A 26,405-nucleotide genomic window follows, 5' to 3' on the forward strand; every position below is an offset into this window, starting at 1 on the left:
TCACACTAAAGGCATCAAGGGCTATTTGACCAAGAAGGAGAGTGATGGGGTGCTGCGCCAGATGACCTGGCCTCCACAGTCACCGGACCTGAACCCAATCGAGATGGTTTGTGGGTGAGCTGGACCGCAGAGTGAAGGCAAAAGGGCCAACAAGTGCCAAGCATCTCTCGGGGAACTCCTTCAAGACTGTTGGAATACCATTTCAGGTGACTACCTCTTGAAGCTCATCAAGAGAATGTCAAGAGTGTGCAAAGCAGTAATCAAAGCAAAAGGTGGCTACTTTGAAGAACCTAGAATATGAAATTTTTCAGTTGTTTCACACTTTTTTGTTATGTATATAATTCCACATGTGTTAATTCATAGTTTTGATGCCTTCAGTGTGACTCTACAATTTTCATAGTCATGAAAATAAAGAAAACTCTTTGAATGAGAAGGTGTGTCCAAACTTTTGGTCTGTACTGTATATATATATATATACATACAGTGAGGAAAATAAGTATTTGAACACCCTGCTATTTTGCAAGTTCTCCAACTTCGAAATCATGGAGGGGTCTGAAATTGTCATTGTAGGTGCATGTCCACTGTGAAAGACATAATCTAAAAAACAAAATCCAGAAATCACAATGTATGACTTTTTTTATATTTATTTGTAGGATACAGCTGCAAATAAGTATTTGAACACCTGAGAAAGTCAATGTTAATATTTGGTACAGTAGCCTTTGTTTGCAATTACAGAGGTCAAACGTTTCCTGTAGTTTTTCACCAGGTTTGCACACACTGCAGGAGGGATTTTGGCCCGCTCCTCCACACAGATCTTCTCTAGATCAGTCAGGTATCTGTCCTGTCGCTGAGAAACACGTAGTTTGAGCTCCCTCCGAAGATTCTCTATTGGGTTTAGGTCTGGAGACTGGCTAGGCCACGCCAGAACCTTGATATGCTTCTTACAGAGCCACTCCTTGGTTATCCTGGCTGTGTGCTTCGGGTCATTGTCATGTTGGAAGACCCAGCCTTGACCCATCTTCAATGCTCTAACTGAGGGAAGGAGGTTGTTCCCCAAAATCTCGCAATACATGGCCCCTGTCATCCTTTCCTTAATACAGTGCAGTCGCCCTGTCCCATGTGCAGAAAAACACCCCCAAAGCATGATGCTACCACCCCCATGCTTCACAGTAGGGATTGTGTTCTTGGGATGGTACTCATCATTCTTCTTCCTCCAAACACATTTAGTGAAATTATGACCCAAAAGTTCTATTTTGGTCTCATCTGACCACATGACTTTCTCCCATGACTCCTCTGGATCATCCAAATGGTCATTGGCAAACTTAAGACGTGCCTGGACATTTGCTGGTTTAAGCAGGGGAACCTTCTGTGCCATGCATGATTACAAACCATGACGTCTTAGTGTATTAGCAACAGTAAACTTGGAACGGTGGTCCCAGCTCTTTTCAGGTCATTGAACTAGCTCCTCCCGTGTAGTTCTGGGCTGATTTCTCACCGTCCTTAGGATCATTGAGACCCCACGAGGTGAGATCTTGCATGGAGCCCCAGTCCGAGGGAGATTGACAGTCATGTTTAGCTTCTTCCATTTTCCAACAGTGGACCTTTTTTCACCAAGCTGCTTGGCAATTTCCCCGTAGCCCTTTCCAGCCTTGTGGAGGTGTACAATTTTGTCTTTAGTGTCTTCGGACAGCTCTTTGGTCTTGGCCATGTTAGTAGTTGGATTCTTACTGATTGTATGGGGTGGACAGGTGTCTTTATGCAGCTAACGACTTCAAACAGGTGCATCTAATTTAGGATAATAAATGTAGTGGAGGTGGACATATTAAAGGCAGACTAACAGGTCTTTGAGGGTCAGAATTCTAGCTGATAGACAGGTGTTCAAATACTTATTTGCAGCTGTATCATACAAATAAATAGTTTAAAATCATATATTGTGATTTCTGGATTTTTTTTTTGAGATTATGTCTCTCACAGTGGACATGCACCTACGATGACAATTATAGACCCCTCCATGATTTCTAAGTGGGAGAACTTGCAAAATAGCAGGGTGTTCAAATACTTATTTTCCTCACTGTATATATTGATGTCAAAATAGAAGTCACAGCACAAAAAGCATTCTATTCTATTCTATGGTAATATTTAAATTAAGTTTGCTGGTTTATTGTAGGAAGAGATGCTTCCAATAAGACCTGTCAAAACACATATACTCTACACTAAGACTTTTATTTACACAGATATCTCACTCATTGGCTGAGAAAGCAATGGCTGTTGTCATGGAACTCCAAACTCTAATCTGAAGTGCAAATAAAAATAAAATAAGAAATGTGGCAGATCAAACAAAACCACTATCAAAACCATTTTCAATAATGAATACTTCTACTTTTCCAGTGAGTAGCTGAGATGGATCTGTCTGCAATCCAACGTGCTGCATGTGCTATAATGGGAGCCAATCATATATAAAATTGCGTATTACAGAAATCAGTAAATAACAATCTTACAAAGGTGTATGATATTTGAATGTAAAGGGCTAAGCTTTAAATATTTCACCCCCAGACCACTTTGTCTTTCCTTCTCTTACAGTGTGCAATTTGAATCAAGGACATTTTTACACCGGCTGAAAAATTTGCACAAGGCTTACACCAGCAGGCAGGTGGGAAAAAATTGATCCTTGGCAAGACATTCATTTTCGTAATAGACCTTGGATGTGAGAAGTGAGAGGACTAATCTATTTATCCAAAATCCATTACGACTTTACTCAGAGCTTCTTTATCATTATATTTTCTGTATGAATGCTTTACAATGGTAACATTAGTAGGAAGAATTAATACATTAGTGGGATGGGTAAATTCAATTGGACCGGTTAATTTTAAATACTGGTAGTGTTTACCAGTATAATTCTTCCTACTAATGTTACCATTGTAAAGCATTCATACAGAAAATATAATGATAAAGAAGCTCTGAGTAAAGTTGTAATGGATTTTGGATAAATAGATTAGTCTTCTCACTTCTCACATCCAAGGTCTATTACAAAAATGAATGTTTTGCCAAGGATAAATTTTTTCACAGATTTGGAAACAATGAAATATAAATAGTGGAGGTGTTTTCCAAAAGTCATGTATCTGCCTTCTCCCATATTAAAATTCCATTACAAGAATCCACAACCGCAACTAGCACAGTGACTAATCACCCTAACTCCATATCCCAGAATTCACAATCATCCTATACCCTACAAACCATGTCACATGTTCTTTGTTATGACCCATACACCTGGCAACCATTTATAAAATCTCTAAAATAAACCAAATGTTCACTCACACTGTGAATTCTTGCTTCCTAGTCTTAAAATAAAACTAGCTAATCCTGGTCTTCCAACCAGTTCTCTACAAAAGAAATTAACATCGCCTGTTTATACTGTACCAACAAATATTTGATGAGTAGTGTGTTATGGCAAGTAACAGGTATAAGAAAACCTTAACTGATGATGAATCTTCTGTTTCAAGTGCAAATAGCAAATATCCTAAGACTTAGTAGGCAACCTTGACAAGAAAATCCCCATTTATAATTGATTATTATTATAATAGACTATTACGATCTAAGCTTTTATGTTTAGATTTTGAACTTAAATAAATAAGTGTACACATGAATCACATGAAGTTCAGATAAGAAAATCGTATTCACTATTCACATTTTCCTGCTTTACACACTCACCAGAATTTCTCCCCGTCCTTACTATGAGCTACATAAAAAAAAAAAAACCCAATGTGATAAAAATAACATTAATCTTGGTATTTCTCACGATAAGCACTGCTCGGAAGACTTATCAGTTTCATTACTGTTTGGCAAAACTTTGGCCAAAGCAAATAACAATTCCTAAATTCAGAGCTTAAACGACCACATGTGAGATTTAAAGCAGTAATATGAAATGGATTTCAAATATTAATAATGGCAAGACCACAGGAGAGATGGGAAGGTTATAAAAAATTAAATGGGTGCATCCAAAGCTCTTTAAACGACCCTTAGGAGCCCTTTATAAGAGAATTCTAAAACCCCAGGGTGTGTGTGTGTGTGTGTGTGTGTGTGTGTGTGTGTGTGTGTGTGTGTGTGTGTGTGTTTGTGTGTTCATACTTGTTGTTTCTGTCTGGTCCTCCTTGCATGTTCTCTCTTTTGCTCCTCTCTCTGTCTTTCCTTCTCCTCTTCCTGCCAGTGTTCAGCTACAGCCGCCTCCATCTGAGCCACCTCTTCCTGTTGCTCACGCCACTGCTGCATCTACACACACACACACACACACACACACACACACACACACACACACACACACACACACACACACACACACACACACACAGACACACACACAATACCCAAATACCATTACCTACTGTAGAGAATTATTTTCTATCCCAAAATGTTACTCCAGGGTACAAGTGATCTAGCTTGTTGGTGTGTTCATTTTGGGACCTCAGTTCTTTCTTTTTCTGCAGAGCATGTGTGTAAATTCTCCTTTATCCCTTCACCAGTGTGAGATCTGACTACACAGCACCATGCTCTTGTTCATTAACCATGAGAGGTGATGTATCATCAGCAAAGTTTCAACCTAATACAATTAAAAGTGTCTAAATAAAATCAAACAGGCCAGAGTGGAGAAACAATGGAAATGAATATGTATATATTATTTGATGAGGAAAAACAAACGTCCTGCTGTTGACCTGTAAGCTAAATTACATTTCATTAAATGTAAAGAGTATTGACAGTAAATATATATATACAATATATAAAAATATTGTATCTTATTTAAACATTATGGAGCTACAGGATCGCTCTGGAACCAATTTCTCAAATTTTGAGGCTGAACTGTGAAAGCAAAATAAAACTACACAAATACACACACACACACACACACACACACACACACACACACACACACACACACACACGCACACACACACATGCATGCTATTTTATACACTTTAAATGGAATACACACATAAATGCCAAGTGAATGGCAGGTGGGTTTAGCAGCTGTCTCCTAGTAATGTAAGAAGCACTGAAGCGGTGAGTTTCAAACTTACAAACTGATTTCCATCAGCAAAGTTTTGTAAATCTCCACACACTCCCTCAAACACACACACATTAACACCTTTGTAGCCGAAGCATCCTCATCCCTGGGGTTCCACAGAAAGATTTAACACCTCCCCTTTCGTTGAAAGTGGATTTGGTTTAACAGGTCAGGGGCTTCACAATAATGGAATGGGTCAGTGGCGACGTTCACACGTGTTAATTCACGTTACACATTTCCATTAACTGTGCTCCTGTGTTTAAACAGACAGCAGGACAAGGCAGGAATATCAACTATTTTTATTACACATCCTGCCAGGGAAGTACAAAGAGAGATCGATGGCCCAGCGTGACTATAGCCACACTTCTTTTGGAAGGAAAAATATTTCCATTTCCCTAAGTGATTAGCACGTTAGAAAAAGATTATTAGGCGCTATCAGGCGACTGACACATTGCACGAACAATGAGCAACTTCTGGCACTATAACTGACAGATATAAATGTTTCCATTTTACACATTTCTTGAAGTTAAACCAAAAAGGTTTGCCTGGCAGTGAATATATTAGTCCTTAATAACGATGATGATGTCATTCTGTACAAAAACACCCCTTGGCTGCCATACTGAATCACTGTCTATGGCTAAAATCAAATAAATTAACTTTTAAAACTGCTTATATACTGTATGTAATGTGTGTTATGCTTTTCTGTAACATCTTTTTTACAAGAACAGTGGGATCTAAAATGTCTGTAAGCATGATTAACAATACACAGTTAATACAACAGTCCTCATTACAAATAATACAACTGACAACAACCTTTTTGCTTCTCGTGTTACTCCATTTAGAAAACTACTAAATTTTAAATATAGAGGAGGTTTCCTCAGAGTGTATGAGAAACAACAAATTGTTCTCAAAATGTATATCATTCCTGATATGCCAATCAGTGAGACACAAAGGTTCCTTTAAATGTTCTTTCTCAATCAAAAAGCCAGATACCAACAGCCAGAAGACAAAATTGCCAAAGCCCAGACTGCTGGAAATTGAATCTTCAATCCAATCTCAGCTCAACATTTAAAAATGGATAATGCCTTAAATCAGCTTAACACAATTAAACAGATTATATATATATTTAGGTATCATTAATTAGTGCCTATATGTTTATTCCTAATGAGCAAAACCAGTGGCAACAATGATAAGGAATAACTAGTTGAGAATGTATGAGGAAGAAACATTGAGAGAAAACAGACTCAAAAGGAACCCATCCTCATCTGGGTGACAAATAAAACAGGTTGTCAAAAAAACAAAAAACCTCCATTTGCTGTTAAAAAACAGCATTCTCTTATAATGATGCTGCCATCACCATGCTTCCCCAAGTAGACAATGCACTGTAATAAGTCACTTTTCACCACATAGAAATACATTCAATTGTCTGCATTGTGTCTTTTTTTTAGCAAACTTTCAGCAGTCTTTTTCTCACCACTGTTCTCTCATTATCAAATATTGTTCCACAGTTTATCACACCTTCCCTGGATCTCTACAGAGTTGTTAATGTGCTACATCCATTCTATTTATTTAATAAATAATTAAATGGTGTTAGATTGTGAAAAATGAGTGTCTACTGTGTCTATGGTTTTCTTCTGGCTGATTCGGTGACTTAAGTTATATTACGAAATAATGTCTTCGATCAATGGGAGCAGGTGGAAAACAAGTGGCCTTGCTATTTATTTTTTTCACGAAATGCAATATTATAATATTTTAGGTAAATTATTGCAAAAGGATAGGCATTTAAGATAATATGCAAATGTATCCTTTGCACATGGCTAATTACTTTATAAGTAAACTCTCTGGCTCTATCAATTCATCGGCATCTCTCTCATGCCGGTGTATGAGACAGAGCACTGCTCCTTAATAGCAGTGCGAGGAAGCAGACGGAGCAATCTGTTCAGGGGCTCTGATGAGAGATGCAGCCATTTCACACATCCACTGAGGAAACGCTTGATGTATTCTCAGCAACAGATTGCCATCAAACACACATTTGCGAAGCCGTTGCACATGTGCCACAGTGCACAGAGTGACGCTCTGATAGTCAGCAAACGAGACACAAACTGAGCCAACGAAGGAGAAGAAAAACTACACACAAACACTACAATCTTAAACACAACCCACATCACCTATGGATGTTAACAAAGGGCATTTCATCAGATCAATACTCATTTTACCACAGTGATTCTTCATGTAATTTCTGTTTTACAGATACAGGTTTTTTGTTGTGCTCTGGCAGAAAAAAAAGCTAAAGCAGAAAACTCATAGCTAAAGGGAGGGAAAGCATGGAGAGGGTAACTAGCCCAATAATTGCACTATCAATCACACTCCTCTCTGGCCCAGATAAGACAACAGCGCCTGATAATAGGAACCAGAATAATGTCGCACCAACTTTACACATACACACACTCACTCTTAAACATGCCTCCGCCTTTAATTTAGAAATCTTTTAAAAGAAAAAAATGTTAATTCAGCTCATTATAATTATCCCCTGCTGTAAAAACCTATTTACTGCAGTGTTTCTTTCACTTTCAGGTTCAGGCTGAAGTTGGTAAACACTAAATAGCCTAATGTACAGATGTGGAAACCCGACCATTACATCATATGTTGTGCTCGCATAGATTGTCTTTGGATGCAGTTCCTTTACTAGAACTAAGCAAAGTCCCTGAGCACAAAGCTCAATGAAGACATGGCATGTCAAGTTTGAAGTGGAACTCAAGTGGCCGGAGTGGTTAATTATTTTTTTTTGGGATAGACTGGAGCACTGTCTGAATAACAAACATGAGCACTTGACCTCGCTAATGCATTTATAAATGAATAAACAGTATATTAAGGAGATTAAGCACCCATGATCACACTTCAATGTCTAGGGAAAACCCTTCTCAGAGAAAGCGAGAAAAAAGCACACAGGTGTTTGGTGTACACAAACTTTTGTCCACAGAGAAAAGATTTTTTGTGTCCGGTGTCATTCTTGTTGGCAAAATTGCCCAAGCTCTGCCTCTTAGAAAGTGAATCTTCACCCCGAACCCAACTGAAACAGATATTTTTCTCCATTCAAACTGTGTTTGAACCCGATTCCCTCAACCTTTTGATGTTCCCTTAATAAGATGCAATTAATGAAAATCATTTCCTTCAAACGATGCTGCCACCACCATATTTCACTGTGTGAACATTGTTCTTAGGGTGATATTAGTTTTTATCACACAGAACAATGTTTGCTGTCTGCCACGTGCCTTTCATCAAGTGTTTTATTTTTTTTTTTGCTTCATATTTCTTCTCACCGCTGTTCCATAAAAAGGTGTTTCACAGTTTCTCACATCTCTGCTCTGAATCTATACAGAGTAGATTTTTAAAATATTTTTAGATATATAATTTTATGGTGCAAATTGGGGGTAATATTAAACGCTCAGTAACTTTTTTTCATATTCTATCACCACCTGATGATACAGGAGAACAAATGGGTTTGTTGTGTACAAAAATATGCTTTGCATTTAACTTTGCCTTTAATAATGTAAATCATGATTCAGTGATTATTGTAATGATTCATATTGATGCAAAACAATAAAAATACATAAAAGGAGGACAAATGTTAAGTCAAGTCAAGTCAAGTCAAGTTTATTTGTATAGCGCTTTTCACAACAGACATTGTCTCAAAGCAGCTTTACAGAAAACAACAGTGAAGGTGAATGGTGTGCGTTTGTCCCTGATGAGCAGCCGTGGCGACAGTGGCAAGGAAAAACTCCCTTAGATGATATGAGGAAGAAACCTTGAGAGGAACCAGACTCAAAGGGGAACCCATCCTCATATGGGTGACATCAAGAGTTTTGGTTAAGGAACTATAAAGGGAAAATACAGAACTTCTAAAGTTCTAATAAATGCCAAATACATAGATGCACCGATGAAGAAATCCCAAAAAATGTGACAGGGTGACCTCTGGGGGTCGGGCAGTGAATTGCCCATGCTGTTAAAAGGGAAAGTGCATGCAGTAGGTAATCTAGGTCATTTTATGAAATAGCAACATGCTGAGTTCATTGTAAGTGGGTAAAAATAAAATAGACACAAAAAATTGGTCTTCGGTCCAAAAATCACTGGGCTGTGGTGTCAGGCGTAATTAAGTCTCACTGCTAAGCTAATACCACACACTTAATTTCACTTCCCAAGTTGCTCAGATGCCTCTATTCTCGGAGCTCTAAAACAAATTTCTCTTTTAAAGCATGAGAAGGATATGACATTTCTTATATAAAACCCTAGTCATATTCAGACTTAATTACTGCAAATCTTGACTTGCTGGTCTCCCGCGAGCATCTATAATTCTTTCTCTTACTGGGTTCATAACCTTCTCAGGTTTTATTATGTGACCTCCTTACTGTGGTATTCTACTGCCTTTCATGTTGCAGCCAATAATAAATCTAATTCAAAACTCTTTTCTTTGCATTTCAGGTGGCTGTAAAGCACATTACATATGAAGCCTGGTTCAAATCTATACACCTGGTCACGCTGTAAAACAAGATCTTGATGCTTCAGTGGTGAAGTGAGCTTCCACATACACCCTGAACACCTCCTCCAACAGTCTCCATTTCTTTTACAAAGGAAGGAATAATCTTTTGCACTGATTGCCTTTTGTATTGCTTGTATTATGTATTCAAGTGTGTTTTTTAGTATTATTCTTCATGCATTTGGGATTTCAATTGTCCTTTTCGTTTCTGACTGTCTTTTGTTGTTCATGCCTCTGTTTGAAACTGCCTTCTTGGCACCAGCAGTGACACTTGTACCAACTAGCATTTGTCTTGTGTCTTTTGTTATGATGCCTTGATGACTTGTAAATAATTATCTTCTTCTGTTTTTCTACGTGACTTAATCATACACAATCATAGAATGTCTATAGTCCTGTAGTTAGTATCTGGGCTGATAAGCTTTCTGCTGTTAAATCATTTTTATTAATGCATTCGATTGGATTTTATACAAAAGAGGATCTGCTATAGACACAGTGCCGGTTTAAGTTTAGAATACTAGAGCCACAAAACTACAGTCATCTATTGGAGAATTTATGGAAATACTTTGCTTGATCCACATCCAGGCAGTAGTCTTTCAAATAAGTACATGTATTTTGTGTTGATTCATTTTGAAAAATTGAAACAATTGGAAAACAAAATGTGAATACAATTACATCATTGTTCCTTCATTATGATTAAGCAGAAAAGGAGAAAATGGCTTTCTATTTTTTCTGAGTACACACAAAAACGATAATTATTTATTCATTAATTTAGTCTATTCATTTAATTAAGCAACGAAATATGAGAAAAATCGAACAATTACAAATATGATCAATGCCCTAAAGTAGTCTTTTATCAGAGAGAAATGTCCACTTTTGGGCCATTTGCACAAATCATAGATGATATGATACAAACTAGAGCAACATATTCAGACAGTCTAGTAAAGCAATGATTGTTCTGCAATGGCTGTACTAAGATTTTGTAACGTTGCAAGTAGGGGACATGTGTCTGACTCCTATTTTTTTCTTTTGAACATCACATAGTGCTCCATATATACAAAATGTTGGATGAAGTCACATTATGGATTATGCTCTGCTGGTTTTTCCGTTATTTCACATCCAGGTTGTTAAAAGAGTATTACAAAACCAAACAACTCAAAGTAAAAAAAAAAAAAAAAAAAGGTAATAAACTATAAATGAATGTATAAAAGATTCAAATGATGGAGAGTCTTGGAGAAATACTAAATTGGTGTAATAGACACTTCTTCCCCATTATACACAAATATCATAGCAGATTACAGATCTCTCTCTCTCTCTCTCTCTCTCTCTCTCTCTCTCTCTCTCTCTCTCTCTCTCTCTCTCTCTCTCTCCAGGCTCTTGGGATTCCAATGACCCTGTCTTTACCCTTCTGCTCTCTAAAACTGTCTGGTCTATCCTGTTGCCCTACTGGATTTGATCAATTGAACACCTTTTGCTGCCACAGACAATATCTCACAGATGTGATTGCCATGGATGGTACCATTTGGAAGCCATGAAGATTGTCTTTGGACTGTGCTACTAATAAAATCTATATTTGCAAATGCAGGAACAGTTTCAGCAGCAGCTCCTTTTCACACTCTGCTGCATGCACACACACACACACACACACACACACACACACACACACACACACACACACACACACACACACACACACATACACACACACACACACACACATACGCACACATTTTTCCTGAATCTCTAGGTATCTTGAGTGGCACTGCAATACAAAATTCTTCTTCATTACTATTATTTTTGTCTCAGCTGTGCGACGACAGGATGAGAGGTACTCGGTTTCAAGCAAACAGCTCCAATCAGACAGCTGAAATTTTATTCAAACATCCTTTTAAAACTTGTCAAGGTTTCTACTTTGTGTCATCTTGGGGATTTTTGTCACCTCTGGCTTGCTCATTAGGGATCTAAATTTCCATCCAAATGTATTAAAAACTTTACTGTGACTATTTCTATCATAAAAAGTGACAACTGGTTAGTGTTCTTGCCCAGTGGGGTTCATTTGTAATGCTATACTATTCAAGGATACTAAAGACAATGTTTGAAATTCAATGATCAATGAATAACCTGGGTTTCCATTTGAGCACAAATTCAATTATAATCTTTTCATTAATCCTTTCAAGAAAAATAAATAAATCATTACACAATGATCAGCTAGGCTGCAGACATAAATTAGGCAACTCAATCCATCAAGCTCAATCAAACTCAATCACGTTTTATTTCTGGCCCCTTAAAATGTTTGGTCACCTTTGCTCTTCAGCTTCGAGGACCTCAAGTTACGACCTGGTAATGACTGTGAAGTCACATGTGCACTATTTGAGAATGTGGATATAGCCCTGTCAGAGCTTTACCCTAGCCGCACAAATGTGATAAATGGCTTTTGCTTGTTGAGATCAATGTGCTACTGCACCTGTATTGCTGCTGTTAGCAAATGTGTGAGAAATCAAAACAGTACAAACAGCTTTGCCTTTCTTATAAAAAATACAATGTGTATTTAATTGGAACTCATTTGTAACAATCAAAATGAGATATCAGATATAAGAGAGGCATGCATAATGGGTGCATCTTAAATATTGATTGAGAAATAAGGAAACAAAAAAATGCAGAAATACCGAAAAGAATTGGTTGAATCAAAGAAGATGCTCAAAGACTGAGCCTGAGTGTGAATGGAGAGGTAACGTAGTGTGAATGGAGAGGTAATGTAGTGTGAATGGAGAGGTAATGCAGAGTTATATTAGAGTATTTATATTATTGCATGCTGTGGAAGAGAAATAATTCTCCTCTTACAAAAAGGGATCTGGTACCACTTAAATACATAGTTGCGGACAGTGTTCATAAATACAACTAAAGAACTAAACAGTATGACCCCGAGGCTAGAAGAATAAGCAGAATAAGAGCATTAGAAAGAAGGAAGTTTTGAATATCTTTTTGAAAAAGAAACATTCTGAACCAGAAAGGTGAACTTTACCACTACAGCAACAGCTCCATGACAGCACTTACACAAATTCATTTATTTTTATTATTGGCATGATGCCTAAATAAAGTATGTGTAATCTGATGACACTCATCAAAAACAAAGCAACCAAAACAAAAAGAAATCAGTTTGAAAATCAGAACCTAAGAGAGATAGCACAGCTTTAGGCAGCTTGAACAATAATAGATTGTCCCTTCATTCTAAACATCTGCTCCACGCCACCCATCTCATTCTGAATGCCTAATCTCGCCAGGATGCATACCTAAGGCCAAAAACATCAGCCCTCTATCAGCCAGCACAGCTGGTGCAAAAAATGATCAACCATAGAAGATTAAAAAGGTAAAAAAAAAAAAAAGACTCTTAGAAAACATAGATATTTTTGATCAGAAGGTCAATAATAACACCACCACGCGGTCACTGCTGAGCTTCTAAGCACAGCCCTTAACTCTCATCTGCTTAGATAATTGTAAATTGCTATAAATAATAATGCTATAGCTGTAAGCTAAAGTAGTTCCAGGTTGGTCTTATAATATAGTTCCGTATCACTTCACCAAGTTAACCAAAATAACTGAAAATCTAGACAACTGTCCACCACAAAACTAAAGAGAGACAATTTAGACGATTCGAATTCATTATCTATTACAAAAATACAACACACAAATCAGTATTGATACTCAATCACACGCTTTTCTGTGTTATTGCTGCAATCCTTCCCTACTAATTCTACATGGGTTGCATATAAAATTAGGAGCATTTTAAGGACACAAACTGACAAATATTTTGAAATAAAACATCTGAACAATGTCTTCAGGTGAAAATTGTGGTAAAATATATATATATATATATATATATATATATATATATATATATATATATATATATATATATATATATATATATATATATATAAGATAATTGAATAAACCTACAAGAAACTGCATCCAATTAGAATGTATCCAAATACCCAGATGAATAGATGAATGCCCAAGACACTGGACTTTATGCCGAATTTCTGACATTTGTTTCATAATATTAGGGCCTTGCAGTAAATTTTATCTCACAACAGACATGCAATCTAAATTTGTGTAAATTTGTATTCACAGTAAACATGGAGGAAGATGAAAGGTCACTAATTTCGTTTAATTAAAATGAAATTAACTGAACCATGTTTTTATATGTCAACAGCGGGATTTTATAATCAGTATATTTACATTTAATTGGTAGCCAATACATGGAGATGAGACGGGTGTATTATGGGCAGACAACAGGATTCAAATGGGGCTCAAATGTATGAGACTTCATCGGACAACATTATACTCTTGTTGCAAAATTCTATTCTTGTTAATATTGAATTAAATGGCTACCAAGCAGTATGTATTTTTTTGCAGTAAGTAATCAGTGCATGTTGTGACATGTTTAACAAAGAAAAAGTACTGTGCATGATCAGCGTACTCATTTAAACAGATTTCAAATCAATTCAGATTCATTTTTATGGGTGCTTTTTGTCGTTACAAAAATCCTCATATACTGTGGCTCACTTAATAAGCAAGCCAGATGCATCACTGTCAAGGGGAAAACTCACTATAAGGGAATAAGGAAGAAAGCTTGAAAAGAAGAGCAGTGTGATCATTATTCTTCTGCAATTTTATAATACAAAGTTAAACCATAGTAAATGTGTTAACAGGATAGTCAGTGTGAGCAGATTGACTATGAGTCCCATGATAGGGTTAGGATTTTAGGTTTAGGGTCAGGGATAAAGAGTGTTTTAGGATGTTTATTTAATTGTTTATGCATATCTTTTACAGAAACATATTTAAGCAGGAATCGTCCTAATAAAGAGTCTACGGGAATTCTCTTTTGTGTTTGCTGACTCATAAAAATTATCATAAAAATATTATTATACAGTCTTACCTGTATAATTTAAACCGAACAAGAGTCAGATGACATTTGTTTCTCAAGCCTAACATCATATGCTCTACTGTGTTAACCCACAGGCCAGTCTCAGTCTAATAATAAATCCTGGACACAGAAAGACAATTTATCAGTGACTAAGTGAAGCAATATGTACTTAAATTTAAGGTTTCGAATTAAGCAATTTATAGTTTTGAATTAGATATCTTATATAATTGGCAAGCTATGGGTACTCCAATCAAAATCAGAACATGTTAATTATATGTAATTATTAGCTGCTCAATTTAGGGTAATAGCTCTTTTACTGTATTAGTTAAAAACAGATGCAGAATACAAGGAGGCTTCTAACCACTCTTGGATCCTGGAGCAGATTTAAGGATCAGCAAAAGTGTAGAGATTAGTGTATAAGTCTCCAAAGAAACCAAGAGGTACACTTTATGTGATCTCAAGCCAGACAACAAATTACAAATCAAATCACATGACATAATATACACTCACCGGCCACTTTATTAGGTACACCTGTCCAACTGCTCGTTTAACGAAAATTTCCAATCAGCCATTCACATGGCAGCAACTCAATGCATTTAGGCATGTAGACATGGTCAAGACGATCTGCTGCAGTTCAAACCGAGCATCAGAATGGGGAAGAAAGGTGATTTAAGTGACTTTGAACGTGGCATGGTTGTTGGTGCCAGACGGGCTGGTCTGAGTATTTTAGAAACTGCTGATCTACTGGGATTTTCAAGCACAACCATCTCTAGAGTTTACAGAGAATGGTCCGAAAAAGAGAAAATATCCAGTGAGCGGCAGTTCTGTGGGCGCAAATGCCTTGTTGATGCCAGAGGTCAGAGGAAAATGGCCAGGCTGGTTCGAGCTGATAGAAAGGCAAAAGTAACTCAAATAACCACTCGTTACAACCGAGGTATGCAGAAGAGCATCTCTGAATGCACAACACGTCGAACCTTGAGGCGGATGGGCTACAGCAGCAGAAGACCACACCGGGTGCCACTCATGACAGCTAAGAACAGGAAACTGAGGCTACAATTCGCACAGGCTCACCAAAATTGGACAATAGAAGATAGGAAAAACGTTGCCTGGTCTGATGAGTCTCGATCTCGATCTCGAGTTCTGCTGCGACATTTGGATGGTAGGGTCAGAATTTGACGTCAACAACATGGAAGCATGGATCCATCCTGCCTTGTATCAACGGTTCAGGCTGGTGATGGTGGTGTAATGGTGTGGGGGATATTTTCTTGGCACACTTTGGGCCCATTAGTACCAATTAAGCCAACGCCACAGCCTACCTGAGTATTGTTGCTGACCATGTCCATCCCTTTATGACCACAGTGTACCCATCTTCTGATGGCTACTTCCAGCAGGATAACGTGCCATGTCATAAAGCGCGAATCATCTCAGACTGGTTTCTAGAACATGACAATGAGTTCACTGTTCTCAAATGGCCTCCACAGTCACCAGATCTCAATCCAATAGAGCACCATTGGGATGTGGTGGAACGGGAGATTTGCATCATGGATGTGCAGCCGACAAATCTGCAGCCACTGCATGATGCTATAATGTCAATATGGACCAAAATCTCTGAGGAATGTTTCCAGTACCTTGTTGAATCTATGCCACGAAGGATTGAGGCAGTTCTGAAGGCAAAAGGGGGTCAAACCCGGTACTAGAAAGGTGTACCTAATAAAGTGGCCGGTGAGTGTGGACCCTGTTAACATTTTTTAGACCTCTGTGTAGAATCTTGCTCTAGTCATATACTATACATCAGGTTTCATTCATGTCTCAGTGAAACAAATTATATTAAAGCAATCACTCACAAAAGAAGCCTCAGAGAAAATTAATCGGATAAAGAACTGTTCAAATTTTAGATCCAAATTATGGGTTTTAATTGTCCAGCAAGTTAACTCCATCTTTTCAGTGACTACAAAAGTCAGAGTATCTCTCCTCTGTACTTATATTAACATAAATAAACGAACAAGATTCCGCAGCTTCTTTTATGACTTGAAGGTTATTTGTACTAGGACAAGAGTGCAGATCTGTAGCCTTAGACTGAGAACAGAAGATGATAGCAGTGTTGCGATTTATTAGAATCAAAAAGTTTTGTAATATAAGACAGTCCTAGAAAAGACACTTGAGGAACACCAAATCCGATCTACTGTATTAAAAAAAAAAAAAAACGCAATAATTGTTTAGGATTGCTGAAATAAGTGAGGTCTGGATATGATGTTAGATGGATGAGATAAAAAACTGAAATAACAGTGAAACTCTCAGTGTGGATGAAAGGATGAAAGGATGGTATCACAAGGATGAAAACAATGATTATAAAACAATGATTACAAAAATAAAAGAGGGAAATAAATACACTTGCACACACTTAAAGATGCATTTGTGTCATTAATTTGAATGTATAAGGATTTCACATTTTTTAAGAGAATTTAAGTCCATACTTCTCCACTAGGTTAACAGCATGATCCCTCTGAATAGCAAAACAGAATTATTTCAACCAATATGAACAAACCAAAAACACCTAACTTGAATTTGCCATTGGGCAATCTGCATCCATATTTTACATTCACACCTTTCTGAAAAAGGTGGTTTTTAAAAAAATAAAAACAAAGTGGAAAAAACCCCAGAAAAACATGACTTGTGAAACAATTAATGAATGAACGGCTTAGTAAAGACTAACCTAAGCAATATATAGGACACAGGTAGAAAGACCTTGGTGTGAAAAAAAAAAAAAAAAAAAAAAAAATATATATATATATATATATATATATATATATATATATATATATATATATATATATATATATATATATATATATATATATATATATATACAGTGAGGAAAATAAGTATTTGAACACCCTGCTATTTTGCAAGTTCTCCCACTTAGAAATCATGGAGGGGTCTGAAATTGTAGGTGCATGTCCACTGTGAGAGACATAATCTAAAAAAAAAATCCAAAAATAACAATGTATGATTTTTTTACTATTTATTTGTATGATACAGCTGCAAATAAGTATTTAAACACCTGAAAAAGTCAAAGTTAATATTTGGTACAGTAGCCTTTGTTTGCAATTACAGAGGTCAAATGTTTCCTGTAGTTTTTTACCAGGTTTGCACACACTGCAGGAGGGATTTTGGCCCACTCCTCCACACAGATCTTCTCTAGATCAGTCAGGTTTCTGGCCTGTCGCTGAGAAACACGGAGTTTGAGCTTCCTCCAAAGATTCTCTATTGGGTTTAGGTCTGAACCTTAATATGCTTCTTACATAGCCACTCCTTGGTTATCCTGGCTGTGTGCTTCAGGTCATTGTCATGTTGGAAGACCCAGCCTCGACCCATCTTCAATGCTCTAACTGAGGAAAGGAGCTTGTTCCCCAAAATCTCGCAAAACATGGCCCGGTCATCCTCTCCTTAATACAGTGCAGTCGCCCTGTCCCATGTGCAGAAAAACACCCCCCAAAGCATGATGCTACCACCCCCATGCTTCACAGTAGGGATGGTGTTCTTGGGATGGTACTTATCATTCTTCTTCCTCCAAACACGTTTAGTGGAATTATGACCCAAAAGTTCTATTTTGGTCTCATCTGACCACATGACTTTCTCCCATGACTCCTCTGGATCATCCAAATGGTCATTGGCAAACTTAAGACGTGCCTGAACATGTGCTGGTTTAAGCAGGGGAACCTTCTGTGCCATGCATAATTTCAAACCATGATGTCTTAGTGTATTACCAACAGTAACCTTGGAAACGGTGGTCCCAGCTCTTTTCAGGTCATTGACCAGCTCCTCCCGTGTAGTTCTGGGCTGATTTCTCACCTTCCTTAGGATCATTGAGAACCCACGAGGTGAGATCTTGCATGGAGCCCCTGTCCGAGGGAGATTGACAGTCATGTTTCGCTTCTTCCATTTTCTAATGATTGCTCCAACAGTGGACCTTTTTTCACCAAGCTACTTGGCAATTTCCCTGTAGCCCTTTCCAGCCTTGTGGAGGTGTACAATTTTGTCTCTAGTGTCTTTGGACAGCTCTTTGGCCTTGGCCATGTTAGTAGTTGGATTCTTACTGATTGTATGGGGTGGACAGGTGTCTTTATGCAGCTAACGCCCTCAAACAGGTGCATCTAATTTAGGATAATAAATGTAGTGGAGGTGGACATTTTAAAGGCAGACTAACAGGTCTTTGAGGGTCAGAATTCTAGCTGATAGACAGGTGTTCAAATACTTATTTGCAGCTGTATCATACAAATAAATAGTTTAAAAATCATAAATTGTGATTTCTAGTTTTGAATTTTTTAGATTATGTCTCTGTCAGGGATTCCCCTGCCAAGCCTCCCTCGGCCGCTGTCAGGGATTCCCCTGCCACACCTTCCTCGGCCGCTGTCAGAGATTCACCCTGCCACGCCCCCCTCAGTAGTCGTCACGTTGCCTCGTTATCCTTTGCCGGCCATGATCACCGACAGCTGTGGCTCGTTATGGACTAGACTATAATAACTCACGTTCTCGAGTCACAGGCTGTCGCTTCTTGAATGTCCTGCTGATCATTCCACGACCGCCAGCCTTTCCGCTGGTTCTGGCTCCAGACTTTTCCACGTCGGACTACTCTTTGCAGTCGGTGGTTTACTTTCATTTTGTTTTCTGTTGAACTACTACTCGGATTACCCGTCCCGAGCGGAAATTCTTTGTTTGTTTTTTGCCACGGCTTAAGAGTGTTTTTGAGTTGTACTGTTTAATAAAGACAATGATTGACTTGCTTCCGCTTCCGCGTCATGGTCATCAGCCTGACAGAAGAACCGTACGAAACCGAAAGCGGATTCGCCCAGCCGCGATGCCAACCGCGATAGATCGGCAGCCGAACCCGGCTTTGGATTTCCAACGTAAGCTCAGTGCCGCTCCTCGCGGTTTGGAACCACAGACGCCGGACCATAAAAGCGCGGCCGCGCCGTGCCCCTCTGTGAATGCGAGGGGATTTCCTTCTCCAGGAAAAGGAGAAGAATTGGGCAGGTTCCTGAGGAGCATCGGCGAGTATGCGGAGGAAAGTTTTTTCCAGTTTCCCTCCGAACGAGCCAAGATCGCCTTCTGCGTTTCCTGTCTGGTGACGCTCTCTCTAAAACCAGCATATTATGGAGCGCCAAAGGGGGCAATTTTGGCTCACTCGCCAAATCAGCGAGCTTCTTCTGGGGATGTGTGGGATAGAGGTGGCGGATCTCCATGACAGTCCCCTTGGTGAGGACAATGCTTCGTCCCAAGGTTCTTCAGGGCACGTGACTCAAACCCAGGGTTCTTCGGAGTGCGCGGCTCTGGTTCAGGATTCTCCACGGTGCTCGGCAGCGGTCCAAGGTGCTTCAGAGCGCGCAGCTCCGTTCCAGGATTCTCCCAGGTTCTTGGTTCCATCCCTGTGCATCCAAGAACGCGAGGCTCAGTTCCAGGGCTTTCACGGACACACAGCTCTGCCCCTGGATCTGTACAAGCGCGATGCTGTGTTTCGTTGTTCTCGTGGACGCTCTGCACCATCTCCGAGCGTCTGCGAGCGCGCCATGGCATCCCAGCACGTCGTACTGCCGCCTGACCTCGAAGAGGTCGTCACACCGCCGCCCCCAGGCTCCACAGAAGGCGACGTCTTGCCCCGGGCTCCACAGAAGGCGACGGCTCACCCCTGGGCTCCACAGAAGGTGACGGCTCGCCCCTGGGCTCCACAGAAGGCGACGTCTCGCCCCCGGGCTCCACAGAAGGCGACGGCTCGCCCCCGGGCTCCACAGAAGGCGACGGCTCGCCCCCAAGTCCTCCGTAGGTCGACGGCTCGCCTCCAGGTTCCCCGCTGGTCGACGGCTCGCCTCCAGGTTCCCCGCAGGGCGACGTCGGGCCTCCAGGTTCCCCCCATGGCGACGTCGGGCCTCCAGGTTTCCCGCATGGCAACGTCGGGCCTCCAGGTCCTTCTGATGACGGCAAAGCTCTCCAGAGTCTCTCCGAGGGTGTCGTTACGGCCCAACGTCCTGCCAAAAGTGCCCCTGTGTTGCTGGTCTCCGCCGTGGACGTCGCTCGGCCTCTGGCCTTCGTCATGGACGGCGTACGGTTCAGGTTTCCCGCCGTGGAGGTCGCGCCACCGCTGATCTCCGCCAGGAATTCTGTTTAGCTTCCGGTCTTTTTGAGGGCCGTTGACCCTTTCCTGATCCTGACCGAAGACGCCGCTTCGCCTTGGGCCCCTTCCGATCTTCCCCTGTTCCACTGCGATGCTCACGAGGCCTCCTTTGTCCCGGGTCGGTTGGAGAGGCCTTCCTCAGAGTGCCCCGGCCCGCCTGGCGTTGGTGGGTTTTGGGGCGTCAGGTGGAGGGGTGGAGGGGGGGGGGGGTACTGTCAGGGATTCCCCTGCCACGCCTCCCTCGGCCGCTGTCAGGGATTCACCCTGCCACGCCCCCCTCAGTAGCCGTCACGTTGCCTCGTTATCCTTTGCCGGCCATGATCACTGACAGCTGTGGCTCGTTATGGACTAGACTATAATAACTCACGTTCTCGAGTCACAGGCTTTCGGTTCTTGAATGTCCTGCTGATCATTCCGCAACCGCCAGCCTTCCCGCTGGTTCTGGCTCCAGACTCTGTTTCCACGTCGGACTACTCTTTGCAGTTGGTGGTTTACTTTCATTTTGTTTTCTGTTGAACACTACTCGCGTTGTGGATTACTCGTCCCGAGCGGATATTCTTTGTTTGTTTTTTGCCACGGCTTAAGAGTGTTTTTGAGTTGTACTTTTTCCACGTCATGGTCATCAGCCTGACAGTCTCTCACAGTGGACATGCACCTACGAGAACAATTTCAGACCCCTCCATGATTTCTAAGTGGGAGAACTTGCAAAATAGCAGGGTGTTCAAATACTTATTTTCCTCACTGTATATATATATATATATATATATATATATATATATATATATATATATATATATATATATATATATATATATATATATATATATATTTACACATCGAACCAGGCATAACATTAAGACATTATACCAAACGTTGAATTGAATAACACTGATTGTTTTTTCATCATGGTACCTGTTAGTGGGTGGGATATATTAGGCAGCAACTGAACAGTTTGTCCGAAAAGTTGATGTGTAAGAAGCAGGAAAAATGGAATAGTGTAAGGATTTGAGCGAGTTTGACTAGGACCAATTTGTGATGATTAGACAACTTGGTCAGAGCATTTCCAAAACTGCAGCTCTTACTGGTCAGCAGTGGTCAGTATTTATCAAAAGTGGTCCAAGGAAGGAACAGTGGTGAACTGGCAACAGGGTAATTGATGCACATGGAGAGCGTGGTCCATCAGACGAGCTATTGACCAACACACATCCTCCGGATACAGATTATGTATGAGAGCTGCATAGCTGTGGCTGCATTGAAATGAGACGTTTTGAATTGTGTTTTTTTTTTTTGTTTGTTTAATGCTTTAGTAATAGCATTCATTCTCACTGCATGTGACACCTGTCTGTCCATTTCTTTGTAATATTCATAGTTTCTACAGCCATGGTGTCATAGGTAGGACACAGGTAGAACACCACAGAGTATAAAGCACAGAGTAATAACAGTTATAGTAACAGTTATATATACCAGAGCAAAAGCATGAGTAATAAGTTATTATGATTATTTATTCCATTACTTAAATAAGACATTTTTAATAACAACAGATGAGGTTGAATAAAACATATCAAGCATTAGTTTATGTAGTTTTATTCTTAGCTCTGCTTTTGAGTTGCAGGCTGTAGATTGCACATGCACATATCATTAAGGGTTTTATGCACTACCAGTACAAGATTGACACACATTGTTTGCTTCGTGTGGACTAGGAGCTGCCATATTTCAACTGGAAACTGCAGGCACCATCACAGCAGATGGCCACACATCTTTATCCACTCCAGCCTCAGTGAAGATCTGTGAGGTGGATGAATTAGATACACACTCTCAAATCATAATGATTGATTGTGCTGTTTATAATGCCATCTGGAGTAGCGTTACACAATACACACATGGATTCAAACATAGCTGTGCCCGGGAATAAGTGCTGATGACTTCTCCCCTGTGTTTTTATGAAATGAAATAATTGGTAAACTTGTATAATGGACATATAAAGGTCACAGGATCTGATTTCATTTCTTTAAAATTCCTTTTGTGTGGCATGTAGAAGGAGGTGAGTGTATTGTAAATTAATGTGATGATCTGTGTGTTACCTTTAGTCTAAGCTGGGCACAGATGTGTTGCTGGTGTACTCTGTCACTCTGCAGGCTCTGCTCTTCATCATAAATGACTCTGGCATCCTCCAACAACTGCAGAGTCCGCAGCTGCAGAAACGTCTGCTCCCTGTGCCAACTCTCCAACAGCTGCCTCTCATGCTCCATGCTGAACCTGTACCAGTCCCAGGTGCGCTCATGGACATTCTGAAAACCACACACACACACACAAACACAACTTTAATTGACTTGGTCCTTTTTGGTCTAAAATTGAGGGCTGTGGACTTGGACATGCAGGAGAAATCACCTAAATTTGATTAAAGACTTAACTTGGAGAAGCGAGAAAGATTCATTTAGATCCAACTTGAACTTGAGGGAGAAATTATTTAATTTCAATGTGGACATGAGTAAAAGATTACTTGGATCTCTTGAATGTGGAAACTTGTCCTGGGTGTAAAAGTAAGATGACATAGAATCGACTTAAAAAGGCGGGAGAGAGAACTCACAATTTCTAGGCTTAAAACTTAAGATTCAACTTCAACAATAACTTACATTTATTGTGAAGATGACATAGACAATCATTTGGAAATTGGGGTGAAATGACTTAGACTCAACTTTAAAACTCAGCTAGGCTACGAGACTAATTAAACCAGAGGTGTCCAATCTTTTTTACAAAGAGACTGTAAGGGTACAGGTTTTCAGTCCAACCAAAAAGTGCCACACCTGAGAGTCACTGACAATGAAAATCATTAGATTTAAACAGAATTTGGTATGAAAACCTGGACAACCCTGATTTAAACTCAGCTTGAACATGGGATGAGATGATTTAAACTCAGCTTGGAAGATGGGGTGAGATTACTTAAAGTCAACTTGATTGATAGAAGTGAGTTGACAGATTAATCTTAGACAATAGGAGTAAAATTACATACTCATGTTGGACAATGGGGATGAGATTACTGAGATTTATTTTAGACAAGGGTGAGATTACAAAGTCAACTCGGACATGAATGAGATGACAAACATATCTTGGACATGGGGTGAGGTGATAAACTCATCTTGGACATGGGGTGAGATGACTGAAACTCATCTTGGACATGGGGTGAGATGGGGTGAGATGACTGAAACTCATCTTGGACATGGGGTGAGATGACTTGGACCCCATTTGGACTTGTAAGTAATCCGTCTATTTTAACACAGTTAACAGTTGAAAAGAAGAGAGGTAAAATGTATATAAATCAAGGAGGTAAGATTGTGTGTGCGTGTGTGCGTGTGTGCGTGTTTGTGTGTCACTATAAAAAAGTAGGCAATAAGGCAATCATGGAAAAGTAAGTCAGCATTACTATCAGCAATGCAAGACACATTCAAGGAGTAAAAGTAAGAGTAAAAGGAGAGGGCATTAGTGCAGAACTGCAGGATAGGAGGCATTATGCAGCTGCCTGGTTTAATTAAGACAGAGACAGTTTGAAGAAGTAACACGCCTTCACATATGCACCAGAGCAAAAGCATGAATATAAGTGCAGGCACCCCAAAATGCTTAAAGATGTCTATCATCATTACCTGCTTATTGTCAGACACACATTTAGAGAAATATTTGTTGGATTGCGTGTGTTTGCAGGTGAGCAGTGGGGGTTGAGTTTAACATTAGGGTTGAGTTTTAATGTAAACATCAGTTAATAAATTAGCAGTGAAAGTAATCGTTATGTCAGTGGAAATATAGTAAGAAAAATGTGTATGTGCCCAGACACAACTGTCATGGAGCAAAATGAGTAAGGTTATGATGATGAAAATAGCCATTTTGTAAAATTTATGATCCCCAGTGCCTTCTAGAGTCCCTTGCTCTTTCTGTAAATTAGCTTGATGTGTTTGACAGGTAAATAAAGCCTAATGCACTCACCACTAGGGGGAGGACTAACACAGCCCCTCAGTCAGATTCGCATGAGACCATGACCTAAACAGCAATTTGTTTAGCTTTGTCTTTCAAAATCCTTAAAGTCATGTATCTGTATATATGTGTGTGTGTATGTATGTATATATATATATATATATATATATATATATATATATATATATATATATATATATATATATATATATATATATATATATATATGCATGCAAATGTAACAAAGACTTATGTGCTCCTGCAAGACATGCTATGTGGAAGTAAATATTAAAAACAATTCAACCTAAGTACAAAGAATAAATTTATTGCTTTTGATGTCAATTTTACTAGCTTTTATTCACCTATTACTGTTTATATGAGAAGGTTCATTTCAACAAATTCAGCAACACATTTGTATAAAAAAATAAAGATTATGATGGGGCTCCACTGTAATCGCTAAAATAAAATAATGTTTGATTAATACTGATATAATGATAAGAATATTTTCCCAGCTACTCAGCCACAGGAAATAAAATAAAATACTTTATTTTATTATTTTTCTGTTACATAGCCCTTAATGCCTTTTAAAAACAAAAAAAAGAATGAACGTAGTGAAATCGTTTTCATTGCCAGATGGAAGGCTCTCACAAGGTTGCAAAAGGCTTTACTAGGAAACATGGCAAGCACATCGCACACAACATCGCTGCCCAGATTTTACATTACATATTGCTATTACATTCAGTAAGCTGATGAGGATGTTTTGCACATTTTGTACTCTAATGTACTTTATACTTTTAGACATTTATAAAAAAAAACAAGATTGCTCATTGTGAAACTTTACGTTACATGAGTGTTAAATGCGTAAGAAAGAAATCTGCCAGTAGTATCTGACTGGATTTGACATTTAATGTACAAAGTCTGTAGTAAATGGTGATACAGTAGGTAGCTTATGATTCCTTGTTTTAGTTCTAAACTCAGGTAAATTCCTGTGCAGTGTTTGGCACATTCTTGACATGCTCACACGGGCTTCCTCATGAAAGATAGAATGCATGAATGCATGAATGAATGAACGAATGAACGAATAATTAAGGCAACAAATCATCAAACAATTGTATTGGATGTCGTTTCCCATTACTTGATCTAGGAGATCCAAACTGTTCCAGCGTGACAATGCCAATGTGTGGCAATGGATGGGAATGGGATGTTTAAAAAGCACATGCAAATCTTATGCTCAGATGTCCGTATATTTAGTTGATTCTGTATTTTCTGAAAAACATACCTTTGAACATTTACAAAAACCTATCACCTATAGTTCCTTAAATCTATGCTTTTGCCGATAAACGTAGGGCTTTAAGCACAATGCATACTGAATGGTTTTGACCGGTTTAACTCTGTATAACCGTTTAATTTGAATACGGCATTATAGACTACTTTATATATAAAACACAGTTAAACCTGCAGTGAAAGCTTTTAGGCTAATTAACAAGGATCCATGAATATTCTAGTAGTCCAATATTAAAATGTTTTTATTATAGCATATATGAGCGTTTTGCCATTTACGCTCAATATACTAATTTTGTCCGTGAACATCCATGAACAAGTGTTTTCCATCACAAGTGCATTCATTTAGCAACATTCAATGAAATGCACATCTCCAATTATTTCCCAGAGAGGAAAACTGAGGCCAAAAACACAGTCTGAGCCTTTGAAGTCAGTCATTGTCAACAATTCATTTTAGGCAGCCATTCTTTTTCTCTCT

At 39.2% G+C, this 26,405-nt stretch overlaps 1 protein-coding gene across 2 annotated transcripts in view; it reads right to left on the bottom strand.

Moving 5' to 3' along the window:
- Window positions 1–26,405, bottom strand: part of LOC310724012 (coiled-coil domain-containing protein 148-like) — a 129,761-nt gene that overhangs the window by 17,801 nt on the left and 85,555 nt on the right. For both annotated transcript variants that reach the window (XM_083537751.1, XM_083537750.1), the window contains exons 10-11: window positions 22,765–22,971; window positions 4,126–4,266 (exon numbers count right to left, since the gene is read on the bottom strand). In XM_083537751.1, coding sequence (XP_083393877.1) covers window positions 4,126–4,266; window positions 22,765–22,971 — 348 coding nt within the window. The remainder of the gene's footprint in view (window positions 1–4,125; window positions 4,267–22,764; window positions 22,972–26,405) is intronic.

This window comes from Silurus aristotelis (assembly GCF_946808225.1).
Source record: "Silurus aristotelis genome assembly, chromosome: 3".
In the NCBI taxonomy this organism is placed as follows: Eukaryota; Metazoa; Chordata; class Actinopteri; order Siluriformes; family Siluridae; genus Silurus; species Silurus aristotelis.